At 48.2% G+C, this 17702-nt stretch overlaps 3 protein-coding genes and 1 long non-coding RNA gene across 5 annotated transcripts in view; all 4 read left to right on the top strand.

Moving 5' to 3' along the window:
• LOC310761006 overlaps positions 1-5480 on the top strand; it is a 177755-nt gene extending 172275 nt beyond the window's left edge. Inside the window, exon 2 of the long non-coding RNA XR_014547174.1 lies at positions 2957-5480. This is a non-coding gene — a long non-coding RNA (uncharacterized lncRNA). The remainder of the gene's footprint in view (positions 1-2956) is intronic.
• DGAT2 (diacylglycerol O-acyltransferase 2) overlaps positions 1-5480 on the top strand; it is a 64948-nt gene extending 59468 nt beyond the window's left edge. Inside the window, exon 8 of the mRNA XM_083610050.1 lies at positions 274-5480. Within this exon, the coding sequence (XP_083466176.1) occupies positions 274-428 (155 nt within the window). The 3' untranslated portion in view covers positions 429-5480. The remainder of the gene's footprint in view (positions 1-273) is intronic.
• Positions 1-17702, top strand: part of MOGAT2 (monoacylglycerol O-acyltransferase 2) — a 229251-nt gene that overhangs the window by 137238 nt on the left and 74311 nt on the right. The gene's annotated exons all lie outside the window — the stretch shown is intronic.
• Positions 11524-17702, top strand: part of UVRAG (UV radiation resistance associated) — a 150846-nt gene continuing 144667 nt past the window's right edge. The window contains exon 1 of one of the 2 annotated variants that reach the window (XM_083609877.1): positions 11524-11856. In XM_083609877.1, coding sequence (XP_083466003.1) covers positions 11779-11856 — 78 coding nt within the window. In that variant the 5' untranslated portion in view covers positions 11524-11778. The remainder of the gene's footprint in view (positions 11857-17702) is intronic. The other variant, XM_083609876.1, reaches the window with a different exon arrangement.

Below are 17702 nucleotides of genomic sequence, written 5' to 3'. Positions count from 1 at the left end.
CAATTTTTATTTATACCCCGCCCTTCCTGGTTCAGAAAACCGGACTCAGGGTGACTAACAACAAATTTAAAACTCTTAACTGATGCAACAAAAAACAGCATAGAAAACAGTATAATAACCATCAATTCGGAATTCAAAAATCAATTTAGGGGGGAAATCCATCCAATAAACATTAGATGATCACCAGGGCTAGCTGGCTAAATTAGTCTAATCCAGTCCAACCCCTTGCAATGCTCCGTAACGTTTATCTTGTTTCCCCTTTTTCCATTTCAGTCGGGGAGCCCATCACCGTCCCCAAAGTCGATAACCCGAGCCAGAAGGAAGTAGACTTTTATCACAGCCTCTACGTCAGCTCTCTGATCAGACTCTTTGACAAGTACAAGACGAAATTTGGCCTGCCGGAGACAGAGATCTTGGAAGTCAACTGACCGCCACGGGGAGGGAACCGGGTGCTTTCGCTCCTGCGCGCTTTTTCTGGCAGCGAGTCGCTTGGCAAACGCGGCGTCAAAAGACAATTCTCTGCCGGAGCCCAAGTTGTTTTCTGTGTGTGTTCTGGTCTGCGAATCGGGGAGGCGAGTGCGAATGCACGCGTGAGCTTTTAAAAGGATAAAAGGAAAAAAAAAAGTTGTCTAACTATCAAAGCTTTAGACCTCGCTAGAAACCATTGTATTTTTCTCTTTGGGACAGATCTGGCCAGCTCCAGCAGTAGCACTCGGTTTTTAAGTTCTCCCCGAGGGAAGACACTTGTTTTGCCTTTTATTAGACTTGGACATTGGAAACTGCCCCAAGTCGACTCAAGCTATGGGCCCATGTAGCTCAGCACCGATTGCTCTTTGCTGACATGTCTCTGAAGGCAGAGAATTCCTTATTAATTGGAGATCACCAGAGATTTAAGTTAGGAGTTAGCAAGGCGTGTGTGCTCTGCTGTAGAGCCTGGCTGCCTCCAAAGTTTCGCTGCTCGCAAAACCAAAAGACAGGGCGGGTGCAAAGCACTTATTTTTGGGTGGATGTTTTCCCCGGCCCTGAATTCTAACGCTGCCTCCTACTGGTGGCACCGCACAATGCAGCGTCCCAGGGGATTAGAAGAATCAGAGAACTGTAGAGCTGGGACCACAAGAGTCTTTTGCTCAATAGGGGTCTCAAACCCGTGACCTTGAGATTAAGAGACTCATGCGCTGCCAGCGGAGCTACGCATCTAATGTAGCAAGTGTGAACTGACTGCTGCCTCATTGGCACGCTGAAAGAATATTGCTGCCTTCGGCGGCCATGTGGGTTGTCTGTGGAGCTAGACCGGCCCTCTAGGCCGAGGACTCTGTGCCCCTGTTTAACCCCCACCCTGTGTGTGATTTTGTGCAAGCCGATGATGGGCTTGTCCACACTGCTGCACTGTTGAAAGCAAGTGGGCCCAAGTCGTTTTCCATTCGCCCCATGGCTTTCCCCTGGAAAAGCCTTCTTTGCCTCTGAATCAGAACCGACGACAATCTGTAGAAATTGTTGACATTGGACCTTAGGTAAAGGTAAAGGTACCCCTGCCCGTACGGGCCAGTCGTGACCGACTCTAGGGTTGCGCGCTCATCTCGCTCCAGAGGCCGGGAGCCGGCGCCGTCCGAAGACACTTCCGGGTCATGTGGCCAGCGTGACGAAGCTGCTCTGGCGAGCCTGCACCAGCGCAGGACACGGAAACGCCGTTTACCTTCCCGCTGTAAAGCGGTACCTATTTATCTACTTGCACTTAAGGGTGCTTTCGAACTGCTAGGTGGGCAGGAGCTGGGACCGAAAGACAGGAGCTCACCCCGCCCCGGGGATTCGAACCGCCGACCATGCGATCGGCAAGTCCTAGGCGCTGAGGTTTTACCCACAGCGCCACCCGCGTCCCTCTAGAGATTGGCCCTGATTCAGTGGTAAATGGAGGGTTTCTCCTGGGGGAAAGTAGGAGCACGAAGGAGCTCTGTGCGTTGCACGATCTTTTCCTTCGTGCTGATTTTTAACAGCAGACGGGAAGATGGACCAAAGGGGGTAGGAACAAAGGGGGGGGGGAGCAAGAGTATTTTGGGAAGCATGGGCCGTTTCTGGATTCTGAATCGCCCATTGCAAGGTTTGCTGTTTCAGCTGGAGAAAGCTAGTTCTCAGTATTCCATAGAAAAGACGGACATTGCACGGGCAGCTCCCTCTGATTCCTGGTTTTGCAAACCCCAGAGCCCACATTTGTTTGTTCTGCAAACCATACTCATTTCTGGGTTTTTCTGTCCTTTGCCACTGGTGCTGTAGCAACTCCTATTGCTACATTACTGCTTTTCCCCCCAACCTATGTTTTGTAGCACAAGAGGGTATCTGGTTGAGAAAGTCCCTCCCTGAAAGCACAAACAATGCAAATTCGGAGTCTTTCGTCCCATTTCACCTCCATTTATACCTTGTTGTGTAAATGAGGCTGGGAACCAATGACCTTCTCTGAAAAAGGACCTTGCTGGTCCCCACAAATCTCCTCTCTTTGGCTCTTCTCGTGTTGACTTTCCTGGTGTCTTTCTGTGGAGATCTGGCCCTTTTTAAAGATGGCACACTCCTTTGTGTGCCTCCCAAAGAAATGCTGGAAAAGCCAGCGATATTTTCAAGCAAAACCAAGAACCGGCAACTGGCAGGCGCAACTTTTGTGCTTGTAAAAAAAGGAAAGGGACCCCTGACAGTTAAATCCAGTTGTGGATGACTCTGGGGTTGCGGTGCTCATCTCGCTTTACTGGCCAAGGGAGCCGGCGTACAGCTTCCGGGTCATGTGGCCAGCATGACTAAGCCACTTCTGGCAAACCAGAGCAGCGCACAGAAACGCCGTTTACCTTCCCGCCGGAACGGTACCTATTTAGCTACTTGCAAACTGCTAGGTTGGCAGGAGCTGGGACTGAGCAACGGGAGCTCATCCCGCGGCGGGGATTCGAACCACGACCTTCTGATCGGCAGGTCCTAGGCTCTGTGGTTTAGACCACAGCACCACCCGCGTCCCTTTGTGCTTATAACGAGCCACAATTACGCTACGCTTTGTGTGTGTGTGTGTGCGTGCGCATGTGTGTATGAGAGAATAACTGGGTTGCGAACTTCTTTTCCTACAGTGAAGCTACAGGGAGCCAGTGTGGTGTAGTGGTTAAGAGCGTTAGTCTCGTAATCTGGTGAACGGGGTTCGATTCCCCGCTCCTCCACATGCAGCTGCTGGGTGACCTTGGGCTAGTCACACTTCTCTGAAATCTCTCAGCTCCACTCACCTCACAGAGTGTTTGTTGTCGGGGAGGAAGGGAAAGGAGATTGTTGGCTGCTTTGAGATGCCTTAGGGTAGTGATAAAGCGGGATATCAAATCCAAACGCTTCTCCTTCTTCCTGTGCTTTTAACATGTACAGCAGTGGGAGAAAACCACGAGGCTTAGCTTTTCCCTGTTATTGGAGCGCCTAAAAGGGGAAATCCGACTTCTACCTCTTTGCCCGTTCCCCATCCCAGGGGCCAAGTGCATTTGGCCATTAAGGCTCCTCTGTTTGGCCCTTAAGACTCCCCCCAAGCTGTAGCTGCTCTGCAACCCTACCTCTTACTTTCACCCTCCTCCAGTTGCCTGGCTGGAGTCCACATCCTTGACCTCTGCTAATACCCCTTGCTTGTCTGGATGGAGAAATGTGTGTGTGTGTGTGTGTGTGTGTGTGTGTGTGTGTGTCTAGAAACAAGCCTACTCTGCAAAGGTAAAATTCAGATTTGTTGCTGTGTCTGCAGTTGCCTCTGGCCCTGGCCACCGCTGGCATAATACGGGAGCAGCTCCCTCCAGTTCCTCAGGCTGTGAAACAGGTTCCCCAGTCCCTGATTTCAAGCTCGCCCTGCTCTTTCCACCCTTATTTCATCACCCAAAGGCTTTCCTTCCAAGGACTCAGCTCCCCAAAGGTTCTCTGCTCTCTTAAATTATTCCACCCTTCCTCTCCAGCTACCCCATTCAAAATCCCTCTCAAGAACACACCTATTCTGTGAAGCCTTTAGACCAGGGATGGGGAACCTGAATGCTGGACTCCATCTCTCATCGGCCCCAGCCAACATTGTCAAAAATCAGGGATGGGGCGGGGGACTGCAGTCCAGCAGAATTTGGAGCAGGGGTCAGCAAACTTTTTCAGCAGTGGGCCGGTCCACTGTCCCTCAGACCTTGTGGGGGGGGGCCAGACTATATTTTGGAAAGGAAAAAAAATGAATGAATTCCTATGCCCCACAAGTAACCCAGAGATTCATTTTAAATAAAAGGACACATTCTACTCATGTAAAAACACGCTGATTCCCAGACCGTCCGTGGGCCGGATTTAGAAGGCGATTGGGCTGGATCCGGCCCCTGGGCCTTAGTTTGCCTACCCATGATTTGGAGAGTCATCCGCAGCTGAAACGAAAATATGTATTTGCTCATCCCACCTTGCCTCCCCCCCCTTCCCTCTTTTCCTAGAGTCTCCTCCACTGCCCCAAGATAGAAAAGTGCTTTTTCAGAAAGATAAATGCATATTTACAAACGATGACTTCCAATGTTGGGCCAGTCATCAAACGAGTAAGATTCAAAAACTAGATATACAGCAGAAAGTTCTCAAACCTCCAAATTAACTCCTTGTTTTTGGTTTTTTTACCTTTTTCCAGATATCAATTTAAAGCACATTTATGCCACTTTTAACAGTTACGGCTCTACACCCCTCAAGGAATCCTGGAAACAGTAGCAGACCCAACAGCCTTCTCAATTTCCAGCACGCTGAGCAAACTCTAGTTCCCAGGTTTCTTTGAGGGTAGCCATGTGCGGACTTGGAAAATTATCTGGGGCAGAAAACATGTTCCTTTGGCTCGTGTTCCTTTGCAAAGGTCCTTTCGCATTGTTGGGCCTGTGTGTATATAACTTAAGCAGTTTCTCCCTAGCCATTGAAAGCATAGGAATTCTGTTGGTGACCCAGAAACAGCAAAGAGAAGAGTTTAAATCCAGCAGGAACTCTCGAAGATGAAACACTTTTTGGCAAAACGTCGCACCTGTAAACTCTGAGGATTTTTCTGGCTTTTGAAGAACGTGATGATGATTATTCAATTCAGTGATGAATGTATATAAAGTAGCTCTTATGCACAAAGTATTGACTGTTTTTAAACGTTTACATGGATGTTGACTGATGCTTCGTAGAGAAATATATTCAGAGCCCCATGTCTGCATACATATATATTAAATATATATATATATTTAAGCGTATTGCACTATTGCATGTGTAACCTGCCGCCTTCAATTGTTTTAATCACTGAGAACGATCAAAGCTCTTAAAATGTGCCTTTGGGTAACGTGGAAAATGGGGGCTTCGGTTCCTGAGTTCTTGTTCCCCTGTGATCCTGAACATGTATAGAGGACAAATATGCTCAATTCTTTGGGCATTTTGTGGAAATACTGTACATTATTAAAAAACAAAGATTTTTGTACAAATTTATAGAAATAAATGTAACCAAGAAAAAAAAATGTTGGCTTTTTGCTTGTTCACTGTGCCTTGTTCCAGATGTGTTTGGTGCTAAGCGTAAAAATTGTGCCATTATTTTAAAAAACCCAAAAAGCATTTCCTGTGAAGCACCTCAAAGCAATTGATAAATAAACCCACCGACATTGAAAACAGGCATAAAACAATTTCATATACGAGGACCATTTCGAATCCAGTAGAGAGACTGGTGGGGATTAAAAATCAACCCTCCACTTAAAAGGCTTGTTGGAAAAGGAAAGGCAATAGAGAGAGGGCCTGACTGCATCAGAAGGTAAAGGTAAAGGGACCCCTGACCATTAGGTCCAGTCGTGGCCGACTCTGGGGTTGCACCACTCATCTCGCTTTATTGGCCGAGGGAGCCAGCGTACAGCTTCCAGGCCATGTGGCCAGCATGACTAAGCCGCTTCTGGCGAACCAGAGCAGCGCACGGAAACACTGTTTACCTTCCCGCCAGAGCAGTGCCTATTTATCTACTTGCACTTTGACGTTCTTTCGAACTGCTAGGTTGGCAGGAGCTGGGACCGAGCAATGGGAGCTCACCCCGTCACGGGGATTCGAACCGCCGACCTTCTGATCGGCACGCCCTAGGCTCTGTGGTTTAACCCACAGCACCACCCGTGTCCCTCATCAGAACGTAAGTGCTGCAATGTTAAGGCAATTTCTGACATCATGTGGAATGGACCTTCCAAGAACATCGTTTTTGCAGGATAAGAAGGGAAGATGGACCTGCTGGATCCAGCCACTGGCCCGTCTAGCCCTGTTCTCACAGTGGCCAACCAGATGCCCCAACGAGAAGCCTATGGGCATGACCTGAGTGCAGAAGCAGATCTCCAACCCTGTGCAGTTGTCCTTCAGAAGCATGGTGCCTCTGGTTGGAGGCAGAACTTAACCATCACGGGCAAATAGGCATTGATAGCGTTCTCCACGAATTCGTCTCGTCCCCTTTTGAAGTCATCTGAGCTGCAATCGATCAATCAATTCTATTTCCATGCTGCTTTTTATTCCGATAAATCCCAAAGTGGCTTACAAACAAAAGATTAAAAAAATAACATAACGGAACATTACGAATACAGTGGACGCTTGGGTTGTGAACATGAACCGTGTGGGATGCACGTTCGCAACCCGCAGCATTCGCAACCTGCAGCAGCACGTCTGCACATGTGTGGGTTGCGATTCGGCGCATGCGCAAAGCGTGATTTAGCACTTCTGCGCATGCACAACCTCCGAAACCCAGAAGTAACCCGTTCTGGTACTTCCGGGTTTCGGAGCGTCCGTAACCTGAAAAAAACACAACCTGAAGCGTCTGTAACCCGAGGTATGACTGTACAGCACAAATCGTATAGAATGCTTAACACATCATCGGTAAAACAATCCCAAATCCCAAATAAAACAATTACCATTTATGTAACACTATTAACAAAACAACTGAAAAATAAGCTAAACATCACAGTTACACCAAAATTCGTAGGATTCACAAAGCACGACAGAATTCATATCTATGAAACAACATTAACAAAATAGCAACAAGACAAACAAAGCCCTGCTGAATTTGTACAGGTGCTCTCCAATCTGCCATGACTCACAAACTTTCATTCTATTCAACACATCAAAATACACCTGCGCATCACCCTCTTGGCAGCAACTCCCTTCTGAAGGATCCTTGCGATGGAGGTGGCCAGCGCAAAGACACTCAAACATGGCTTTTTATTCAGATCAGTTTTTTACAAGGTCAGCAGCGTGTAGCTGAGGGAGAAGAGACTGAAAATGTGTTGGCTGGGGAGCTCACTGTGATTTAGTAGAAGGAGCTAAAACTGTGAGATGCGTTTGCGCTGAAGACTGCTTCTTCAATAAGAGACGCAACACAGTATAAGCAGCTGCTGCCCTCAGGCGGCTTGCTCCATGCAATGCCACAACAGGAACTTTTATTCATTCATTAGTTTTACACATCAGTCAGGACAAGAAACTGTTTTGTGGGCCCTTCAATAACATATTTATTACAGCATAAACCAGGGGTCAGCAAACTTTCTCAGCAGGGGGCCGGTCCACTGTCCCTCAAACCTTGTGGTGGGGGGGGGGCGATCTATATTTTGGAAAAATAATAACGAATTCCTATGCCCCACAAATCACCCAGAGATGCATTTCAAATAAAAGGACACATTCTACTCATGTAAAAACACGCTGATTCCCGGACCGTCCACGGGCCGGATTTAGAAGGTGATTGGGCCGGATCCGGCCCCCGGGCCTTAGTTTGGCTACCCATGACATAAACCATTGCTGACTTTTTCTAAGCATATGCCAATGAAAACTGGGTGCACCCTCAGAAATTTATATTCCATACACGGGACGGGGGAAGCTTTTCGGTCTCATGGCCACATTCCCTTCCACGTAATCTTACAGGGGCCACACTGGAGTGGGTGGCTCCAGAGGCAAAAGTGGGCAAGCCATGAGCATTCATTGTAGCTTTTTATTATTATAGTAAAAAGGTAAAGTCCAGTCAAAGGCGACTATGGGGTTGTGGCGCTCATCTCGTTTTCAGGCCAAGGGAGCCGGTGTTTGTCCACAGACAGCTTTCTGGGTCATGTGGCTAGCAGAACTAAACTGCTTCTGGCGCAATGGGACACTGTGACAGAAACCAGAGCGCACAGAAATGCTGTTTACCTTCTTGCCACAGTGGTACCTATTTACTTGCACCAGCGTGCTTTCAAACTGCTAGGTTGGCAGGAGTTGGGACAGAGCAACAGAAGCTCACCCTGTTGCAGGGATTCAAACCGCCGACCTTCCGATCAGCAAAGCCCAAGAGGCTCAGTGGTTTAGACCACAGCACCACTCTAGGTGGGTCATTATTATAGTATGGGCAAGATGGCGGGGTGGGAGCAGGAATGGGAGTCCGGAGGAAGCCAAGGGTCCAAAGGACAGCGAGCCCGGAATCAAGAAGCCAAGGGTCCGAAGGTCAGGAAACCAGGAGTCAAGGGTCTGAGGATGAGGAAGCAAGGAGTCAAGAAGCCAACGCAGCAAGGCAGGGAATGTGTTGCTATGGCCAAGAGCCAAAGGGAAATGCTGACCTTATATCCCTTCCCGGCTCTTGCCACCAGGTGCTGTGAGTTACCAATCGGCCTCACCTGTGTGGCCGCGCCTTGCCTCTCCAGAACAAACTTAGGAAGGCCCCAGTCCTGCGAAGCCCTACTAGTAACAGGGCCCGACTCCTGCACACACTCCTGACACAGCCTCCTCGTCGCAAGGCACACGATCTCCACCAAAGAAGTTCAACAACTCTGGCTCCCCACAAAAAGCTGAACAACTTTGGCTCCCCCCCCCAAATAAATATAAGGGAGCCCATCTAGGAGAAGGAAAGCTCCGATCCAAACCACCTCTGCCCTGCTTGGCTCCCTGCCCAAGTGCTTTTGCTTGGCTGGGGTGCATCCTTGAACTCTGATCATTCCTCTGGCTTGTCTGGATGGCGCATAGGGAGGAGTGTGCAGGATCAATCCAACTGTCCAAAGGTAAAATGTACATGTGTGCCATTTTTGCCTTCGGGACAGTCCATTGCTGCTATGTGGCCCTTGGATGATTGACCAGAAAGGAATGCAGTCCTCAGGCTGAAAAAGGTTCTGCACACCTGTTGTAGAAGATGCTGGCACATGAACCATTAACCTTGGAGCATCCCTCTTGGGGTGGGAGAGACGAGGATGTGCCGAAGTCCTCAGCATACATGGAGCCAGGATGCTGAAGGACAATATCATACCTCCAGAGAAATGCAGGTATGACCTTATTATTCCCTGACCTTATCCACCCCCTTCCGCCAGCCGCAACAGGCAGTAGAGCCGACAGGTAAATTTCCAGTTGAAGCTAATGGTGGGTTTTATATTAGGTAGGTGGGGGAATATAATTAACTGTATTTTATCCCCCTGCGGACCAACGTGTGTGGGAGCAAGAGAAAAACGCCTGAAAGCCTTTTGCAGAGTGCAGGGCTTTTGCAGACAGCAAGCGGATGGATCCCTTGCTAGGAGGATTGCGCTGAATCCCTCGCGTGAACTCAGAAGACATAAGCCTGCTAAGCTCTTACTCTCAGATGCTTGGAAGCCAAGTGATTAATGTGAACAAAAGACGTGAAAACAGATGAGCGCTGCTTGTTTCGACCTCCAGAGCACAAAATGGCTTGCCTTCCCACCTCCAGCTGCTTTGACTGCAGGCGCAGGATTCTCCGAAGGAGGAAAGAGCTGCTACGCTCATGCCTTGCTTGGGTTTGCTGCCGTGGGAAACAAGATGGTGCTGTAGATGGGCTTCTGGCCCAATCCGCCAGATCTCCTCTTATGAAGGGTGGTTGCTGCTCTTATAGACTCAGGCTGGATGCCAGACACATCAAAGAAGCATTTCGGTTAATCTAAGGTTACCAGATTTTTTTCAATGAATCTGGGGACACTTTTCAACTTCCTACTAAATAGATGGATTTTGTCAGGGAACTGATTTGTAAATCCGAGGACTGTCCCTGGGAAATGGGGAAGTCTGGCCACCTTAGGTTAATCGTATTGCAAACTTTGTAAGAGAAACCAGGTTGGCAAAAACTGAACTCCACAGCGCCACCCGGTGTCACAGTGTTAGAATGCATAAACAATGCATATAAAGTGATTTTTCTTTGCCCATGTAGCTGACACAGCCAACTAAGGTTTTAACAGCAATCTGAAAGGGAGTGGAAGACCAAGCGCATGTTTACCTCGTAGAGCTCCATACTGAACACGGCTTCCCTGTTGCATAACTGTCTGTCCAGCAGCATGTAAAAGGGGCACAGGGAACACATGCCCTATATTTTCAGGGCCCTCCTAGGAGGCCAAGCTAGAAAACGGGAACATGTCACGACGGCTACATAGAAACTCCAGCTTCAGTCCCTGCCCATTAAAAACACATTCTAACATTAAAAACACATCGCAGAACATCGGCGATAAAAACATAATTAAAAAGCATGCTGACAAACCCTCAAAGTTTCCCAATTTTCCAGGGAGAGTCCCGGATTTACAGAAGCCATCCCGGTTTCTGATTTCATCCCAGAATGTCCCGCTTTTCCTTAGGACGTCCCTATTTTCACTGGAGAAACATTGGATGGTATGGAGTTATGCAATCTTTGAGCCAAGGAGAAAAGTAACTATACAATTTTTAGAAGGCATCTGAAGACTGCCCTGTCTAGAGGGTTTCTTTTTTGGAGAAAATGTTTAATGTTTGATTATGCTTTTATATATGTTGGACGCTGCCCAGAGTGGCTGGGGCAACCGAATCAGATGGGAGGGATATAAATAATAAAATTATGGTTGTGGTTATGACTATGGAATAGGACATCCCTATTTTCATCAGATACATTTTGGAGGGTATATACTGAGAGACAGCCTAATAATAAAATAGTCACCATAATACCAGTCACCACCCACTCACTTTCATATGCATAAATAAATGTGGTACCGATAAAGAAATGTGGTACTATATAATAATAACACATGCAAATAATATTTATTGTCATGATTTTTAAACCCACAATTTATAAGGAGAGCTCCCTTTAAGAAGCAAACATGTTATTGCCCTAGCGCAATGCATTGTGGGCCATAGCATCCCTAAGGCCTTCCTCGTTTGTTGCTATGGTGACGGCCTCCCTGCCCTGCTTTTGTCACGTGACAAAACATAGAGCACGTGACGCATCTTTCCCCGCCCCTCCTATTCCACCCCCACCCCCACCCCAGTCCGGAACGCCGTTGGCTTAACCGTCTTTCACCACTACCCCCGCCGTCCTATCGCGAACGGCTTCTTAAGCCTTCGGTCCCGCCCCTTCCCGAGCCCGCCAACCAATGAGCTTCGGGCTCTGACTTCGCGGCTCTCAGGGCTTTTTGACAGAGGCGGCGTTTCCCCCCTTCAAAGCCCCACATACAAACAGCGGCGTCGGGGACGTAGGGTTGGATCGACGTTGCTGCGGACCAATGGGAACGCGGCGTGGCGAGCCGGAGCCCCTCCCCTCCGCCCCTGTGAGCCAATCAGCGGGCGGCGTGCCTCCGTCGGCGTCTTCCTCCGCGGTTCCCTTCTCGCCCAGCGGTGCGGGGCAGGAACATGGCTCCGTGAGGGAGCGAGCTGTCGGTCTCGGGCGGTTGAGGAGGCCGGTGAGGCGTCGGCGACCGTTCCTCCCCCCCCCGCCGTCATCGTTAACCCTTCCGTGCCCGACGGTGGCGGCGAGGACCCTGAGGGAGGGGGCTCAATGCGCAGGCGCGAAGGCCGCTCCCGCCGGGACGCCCCCCGCGCCCCGCCAGCATGAGCCAGACCGCCGCCGTCCTCCCGCCGCCGGGCCCGGCCTCCCGCGCCCTGCATGCGGAGCTGCCCTCTCAGCAGGTGGGTCGCCGCCTGGGGTGGGGAGGGAAGAGGGGGGTTGCGTGTCCCGCCCCCCTTCGGGGCATGTGCACCGGGCAGGAAGAGGTTAATGGGCCCCGGTTTGGGGAGAAGGGCTTAGCAGCCTTGCAAGTAAGCTGGCGAAAGCGACTCGCCCGCACGGAAAGCCAAGGTTGGCTGGGCTTCAGTCGGCAGAGCAGGAAAGTCTTCATCCCACGGCCACGGGTTCAAATCCCGCTTTGGGCAATAGGTTCCTGCATTGGAGGGGTTTGGGGCTAGATGGCCCTCGGGATCCCTTCTTAACTACAGTGGTGCCTCGCAAGACGAAATTAATTCGTTCCGCAAGTTTTTTCTTCTTGCGAGTTTTTCGTCTTGCGAAGCACGGTTTCCCATAGGAATGCATTGAAAATCAATTAATGCGTTCCTATGGAGACCGCTTGCCAGGCTGGCGGTGCGGACAAGGGCTTTTCTCCCCACCGCAAGCCTTCAGGACAGGTACGGGAACAGAGGGGAAAGCGCGCAGCGCTTCTCCTCTGTTGCCGGGGCTTGCGGTGGGAGGAGGGTTTTTCCTCCCCACCGCCAACATTCAGAACAGCATTCTGAATGTTGGCGGTGGGAAGGAAAACCCTCCTCCCACCGCAAGTCTTCAGGACAGCCTTCCGAAGGCTGGCGGCGGGAGGAGGTCTCTCCGCCCCACCGGCAGCCTTCGGAGGAGGTCCGAGGACAGTGGGGAAGACGCGCTGTGCTTCCCCGCTGTCCTGGAGATTTCCCTATGGGCTTTCGTCTTGCGAAGGAAGCCCATAGGGAAATTCGTTTTGCGAAGCGCCTCCAAAACGGAAAAACCCTTTCGTCTTGCAAGGCGTTCGTCTTGCGGCCACCACTGTATGCAAATCTAGTGGACCTAAGTACTAAATTAGGGGTCAGCAAAGGTTTCAGCAGGGGGCCGGTCCGCCGTCCCTCAGACCTTGTGAGGGGCCGGACTATATTTTGAAGGGGGGAAAATGAACGAATTCCTATTCTCCACAAATCACCCAGAGATGCATTTTAAATAAAAGGACACATTCTACTCATGTAAAAACACGCTGATTCCTGGACCATCCATGGGCCGGACTTAGAAGGAGATTGGGCCAGATTCGGCCCCCGGGCCTTTTTTGCCTACCCATGTACAGTGGTACCTCGGGTTAAGTTCTGGAGGTCTGTTCTTAACCTGAAACTGTTCTTAACCTGAAGCACCACTTTAGCTAATGGGGCCTCCTGCTGCTGCCGTGCCACTGGAGCACGATTTATGTTCTCATCCTGAAGCAAAGTTCTTAATCTGAGGTACTATTTCTGGGTTAGCGGAGTCTGTAACCTGAAGCGTATGTAACCTGAAGCGTATGTAACCCGAGGTACCACTGTACTAAATGGTGTTCAGCCCTTCTGTTGGAGATTATTTTGTTCCATCATTGTAGGGTGAAGAAAATAAGGCTGGTATGAATGGAGGCTGCGCTTGCACTACACATTTGTTGATACTGCTTCTGCTAACCTCTTTGCAGTCATAAAAGCCTCCCAGCCTGGTTTGCGACAATCAGAAATAAGGCAATTCCTATCCTAAGGCTTGCAATCTAAAAGAGAACATGAAAAGGAAAGCATTTAGAAGTGAAGGACCGGGGCGGGAAGTAAACGTAAAGTGTTTTTTATGACAAGGGGAGATGAAGCAAATTATATACGAAAACATTGTCTATGTATCCCACCCACCCCAGCTTCTGAAACATTGGGCAAAAAATAGGGGAAGGGTGTAGCCTGCTAGTAGAACATCTGGTCTGCGTGCAGAAGTACCCAGTTTAAACCCATGGCAGAGCTGCTGCCAGTCAGTGTGGACAACTTTTTGTTGTTGTTTAGTCGTTTAGTCGTGTCCGACTCTTTGTGACCCCATGGACAACTAGATGGACCCAATGGTATGACTTGGTATGAGGAAGCTTCCTATTTTCATGCAGGGCTTCTTTGTATGACAGGGTATTTATTATTGAATACCTTAAGGAGGTATTTTGCCTCTCAATAAGTGGTTTGTTATGAAAATGCCATTTGTTTGGATGATGCATGTTCTTTTACCATCAAGTGGTACATTTTTTTGTTAACCAGAATTACCTGATTATAAAGGAAATGAGAGCAGAGCCATTTTTTTCTCCCTTTACTCTAACATTCTTCCTCCTCCCTTTTGTTTACTTGAGGGATGTTTTTGTAAAGATCTTGTTGATGTGACTTGTGTGGTACTGTGAAGCATGTTTGGAAAGGGACACGGAGCTTAAGCAAATCTGCAGTTCTTCTGTTTGATGGCTTACCTAAATATAGCATAGTGTGTTTGTAACTTCAAAGCTCAGCTACTTTCAGCTATCTTTTTGAAGTTCTGCTTCAATCAATGGTGGAAGGGCTCGGTGATCAGTGCAGTTTCTCAACACCGTCCTCTTGACATGTATTCAGTTGGCAGACTAAAGATATCTTTTTTTCCTTTCTTTTGTTTGGAACATGCTTTGTGAAATAGAACCTGCCAATTGGTGCCTTCATGCACTCTTTGAGTATGTGTGCATACCATTAAAAGTTTGCCAAGAGAGGAAGTAGATACTGGTCAACTTACTCTGTGATTGATCCCACTTTCCTCTCTTACCTACTCCACAGTTGCAAGGATTTCACTTAAAGCTTGGGTGAAGAACCTGTTTCTTTCTAGGTTTTTCTGGTACCAGTGACTTTCAGCCCTGGCCAGTGTTACATTGGTAAGGAGTGATGGAAGTTGCAGTCCAGTAACATCTGAAAGGCCCTGAGTTCCCTATCCCTGATTTAAAGGATTAGGCAGAGTCTCTGCTTTAAAGTTTAGTAAGTCAGGTATGGGGATGCAGGTGGCGCTGTGGGTTAAACCATAGAGCCTAGGATTTGCCGATCAGAAGGTCTGCGGTTCGAATCCCTGTGATGGGGTGAGCTCCCATTGCTCGGTCCCTGCTCCTGCCAACCTAGCAGTTCGAAAGCACGTCAAAGTGCAAGTAGATAAATAGGGACCGCTCCGGCGGGAAGGAAAACGGCGTTTCCGTGTGCTGTTCTGGTTCGCCAGAAGCGGCTTAGTCATGCTGGCCACGTGACCCGGAAGCTGTCTGCAGACAAACCCCGGCTCCCTCAGCCTATAGAGTGAGATGAGCGTGCAACCCCAGAGTCTGTCACGACTGGACCTTTACCTTTAAGTCAGGTGTACGTTAGCTGCTTGAGTTTTGCTTTCAGATGCAGCACCTCTAGTCTCTCCCTGCCTATTGCTTATTATTTATGAGCTCTATTTCTGTGGCAATCGGTTGTTGGCATCCATTTGTCTCGAGTGACAATGGAGTGCACCTCTGGGGGTGAAACCACCAAAGCAGCACCAAAGTTAGTTCCCTGGGCTGCAAGCCTGGGCAGTATGTATGGAGGTCCTGGGCTGCCCAGATGACAAAGCCTACCTTGCTGATGTGGTCCAGAGCAGAGCAAGACGTCTGGCGTCAGCAAAACGTTGGGCCTCCTTCTGGCGCCATCCAGCTGTCTTAGAGGCTTCACTCTGGATTTGTGTAGGGTTTACTCCTTAGCCTTTCCTTCTCCTGAAGATAACCTGCAAGGCAGCTAGCAGAGGGTTAGGATAGTAGTTTTCCTTCTTCTAGATAAGCTACCTTCCCAGGTTGACGAACCCCAGCTGCCCCTCGCTTCCTTCTGCAGTGTGTGCAGAAACCACCTTCTTCACCCACCATTGGTTTTGTCTGCTCAATTTGTTGGAGCCTGTGCAGGGGAAGTCCCAAACTCACTGAAAGTTTGAGACCCATTGGCTTACCCTCACTCGGTTTAGCGGGCCAGTCAAAGCCGTTTCTTGGGTGTGGCCACTGTCACATGCTGGCAGCTTCTAGGAGCCACAGGTGAGAGCTGAGTGCTGGGTGGGGACCAAAGGTGGACAAGCCACCCCAGAAGGAGCCGAACATGACCCCCACCAGTGGCACTACCCCTCCCTTAACACCCCACTCAATAGCTGCTTGGTTAATATCTAGTTCTAACGACTAAGAACAAGCTGGAATTTCTGAGGCAGGAAATAGTTATAAACAGCATAAGGAACTGAGAATAACATAACGTCCCCAATTAGCCATTAGCATATTAACCTTGATGCTCACTTGGATTACATTTTGTTTACACTGCCAAGCAACAAACATTATTATAAGCAGTGAAGCATTAGATGTGTCTTTAGATTAAAATGAACGTGAACTTCAGAATCTTAGGAGGTAATGAGGTTCTTACAGATCTTTGTTTTCCTATCGGCTGTGACTAGGCAGCCTAGTGGAACAAATCATCCCTATAGCTGCAATTCCCCTTGGAAGGATTTCAGTAAAAATGTTGGGAGCAGTCACGCTGCTGTCAGTTGATCTCTCAGAAGTTGCAGAGCTGCTTTCGGATGCTTGTTCGACAGATGTCATGCATTTCTACTTAAAAGTAACCCATTCCACGGCTGCTTTTTCTTAGTTCTGGTTGAAGTGATCACAAGTCTTTGCCATCAAATGTAGTTTGAGCACCTGATGGATCTCTAAGGTTTGTTCACACATTCATCTTCACGTGTGGTAGCCATGCTATAATCAGCTAGCCCATGCTAACTTGGTTCTTAAGCTTAAGACTCCTAAATTTTATGCTCTGCTGTACAAACTGAACACAAGTACTTATACAGTAATTGCAACACCACTATACTACACACAACACTGAGATATGCTGACTTCAAAGTCAGATACAACAGTGTAAATATACAACAGTGTAAATATTTGAGATCTCCATCAGCTGCAACTATGGACCATGAGTAGTTCTTGCACTCAAGCAAGTTAGCTTTTTGCACTGCCTCAACATTTCAAACTGATATCTGAAAGGGAAAGTATTGCCTGTTATGTAAAAACCAGTACAGGTAATGGGAAAGAGAATACTGCTTGCATTAGAGCTACTTACCTTTGGTTTTTGGTTTTTTTCCAGTTGTGGGTGGAACATGGTTTCTTGCATGTTGCAATGGATTTCATGTCCTGAGTATCTGTGGGGATTACATGACTGTCTGTTATAGAACTAGACATCTCTAAATTGATGTAGGCATAACTTTTGTGATTTTCTGCAGATATTGTTGTGGCTATTCAAGGATTGCAAAATCCTTTGGCATAGGCGTTCTATTCTTGGGGGTCAGCAGGTAGAAGCAGGAAACTGTGATTGTCTGTTTAACATGGTAGTTGGGGCTTTTTATTTCTTTGTTGTTTTTTATTGTTTTTAAGAAGCCCATTAGTTTTAAAACAGGGTAGAACTTTTACCTGTTAAGTTCTCCTTTTTGTCTGGTGCTTGTTGGATAACAAGACTTTCAAGATGTCATGTTGAAAGTATTGGTGTACATGGAAGAATGTAGTAAACTTTGCATTCTTGTATCTAGGGAGCTTTCATATCCCTTTATTTTTTCTGTTAACAGGAAATGAGATTTCATTCTAAATGCCTTCTGCTTGGCTGGAAATTGGCCAGTTTACTTACTTAACTTTTGAGTCCTGTAAATTTCTTCAAGCCATTAGCAGGTTTTGGACCAGAGGAGGTTTGTTTAAAAACTTAGCTTGTAGCTATGCCTGGATAGCTATGCACATTGATAGTTGTCTCAAACCTCACAATTGTACGATATCCAGACTTGTTTTGTTTTGTTTTCTGGTGTTTGTGAGGACAGCTGTCAAACTACATTGTAGGCCACAGAGAAAATTGTGTGGTTTGGCATCTGGGCAAGGGACTGTTTTTGACACAGGAAGGTGTGGGAGGCTTTTGGAATCTGTGGAATATATGAATAAACTCGTAGCTTTCTGCTAAAGCAG

The sequence above is a fragment of the Podarcis filfolensis genome, assembly GCF_964270895.1.
Source record: "Podarcis filfolensis genome assembly, chromosome: 4".
Lineage (NCBI taxonomy): Eukaryota > Metazoa > Chordata > Lepidosauria > Squamata > Lacertidae > Podarcis > Podarcis filfolensis.
Note: the sequence above shows the minus strand (reverse complement) of the source record. Positions and strands in the feature narration are given on the sequence as shown.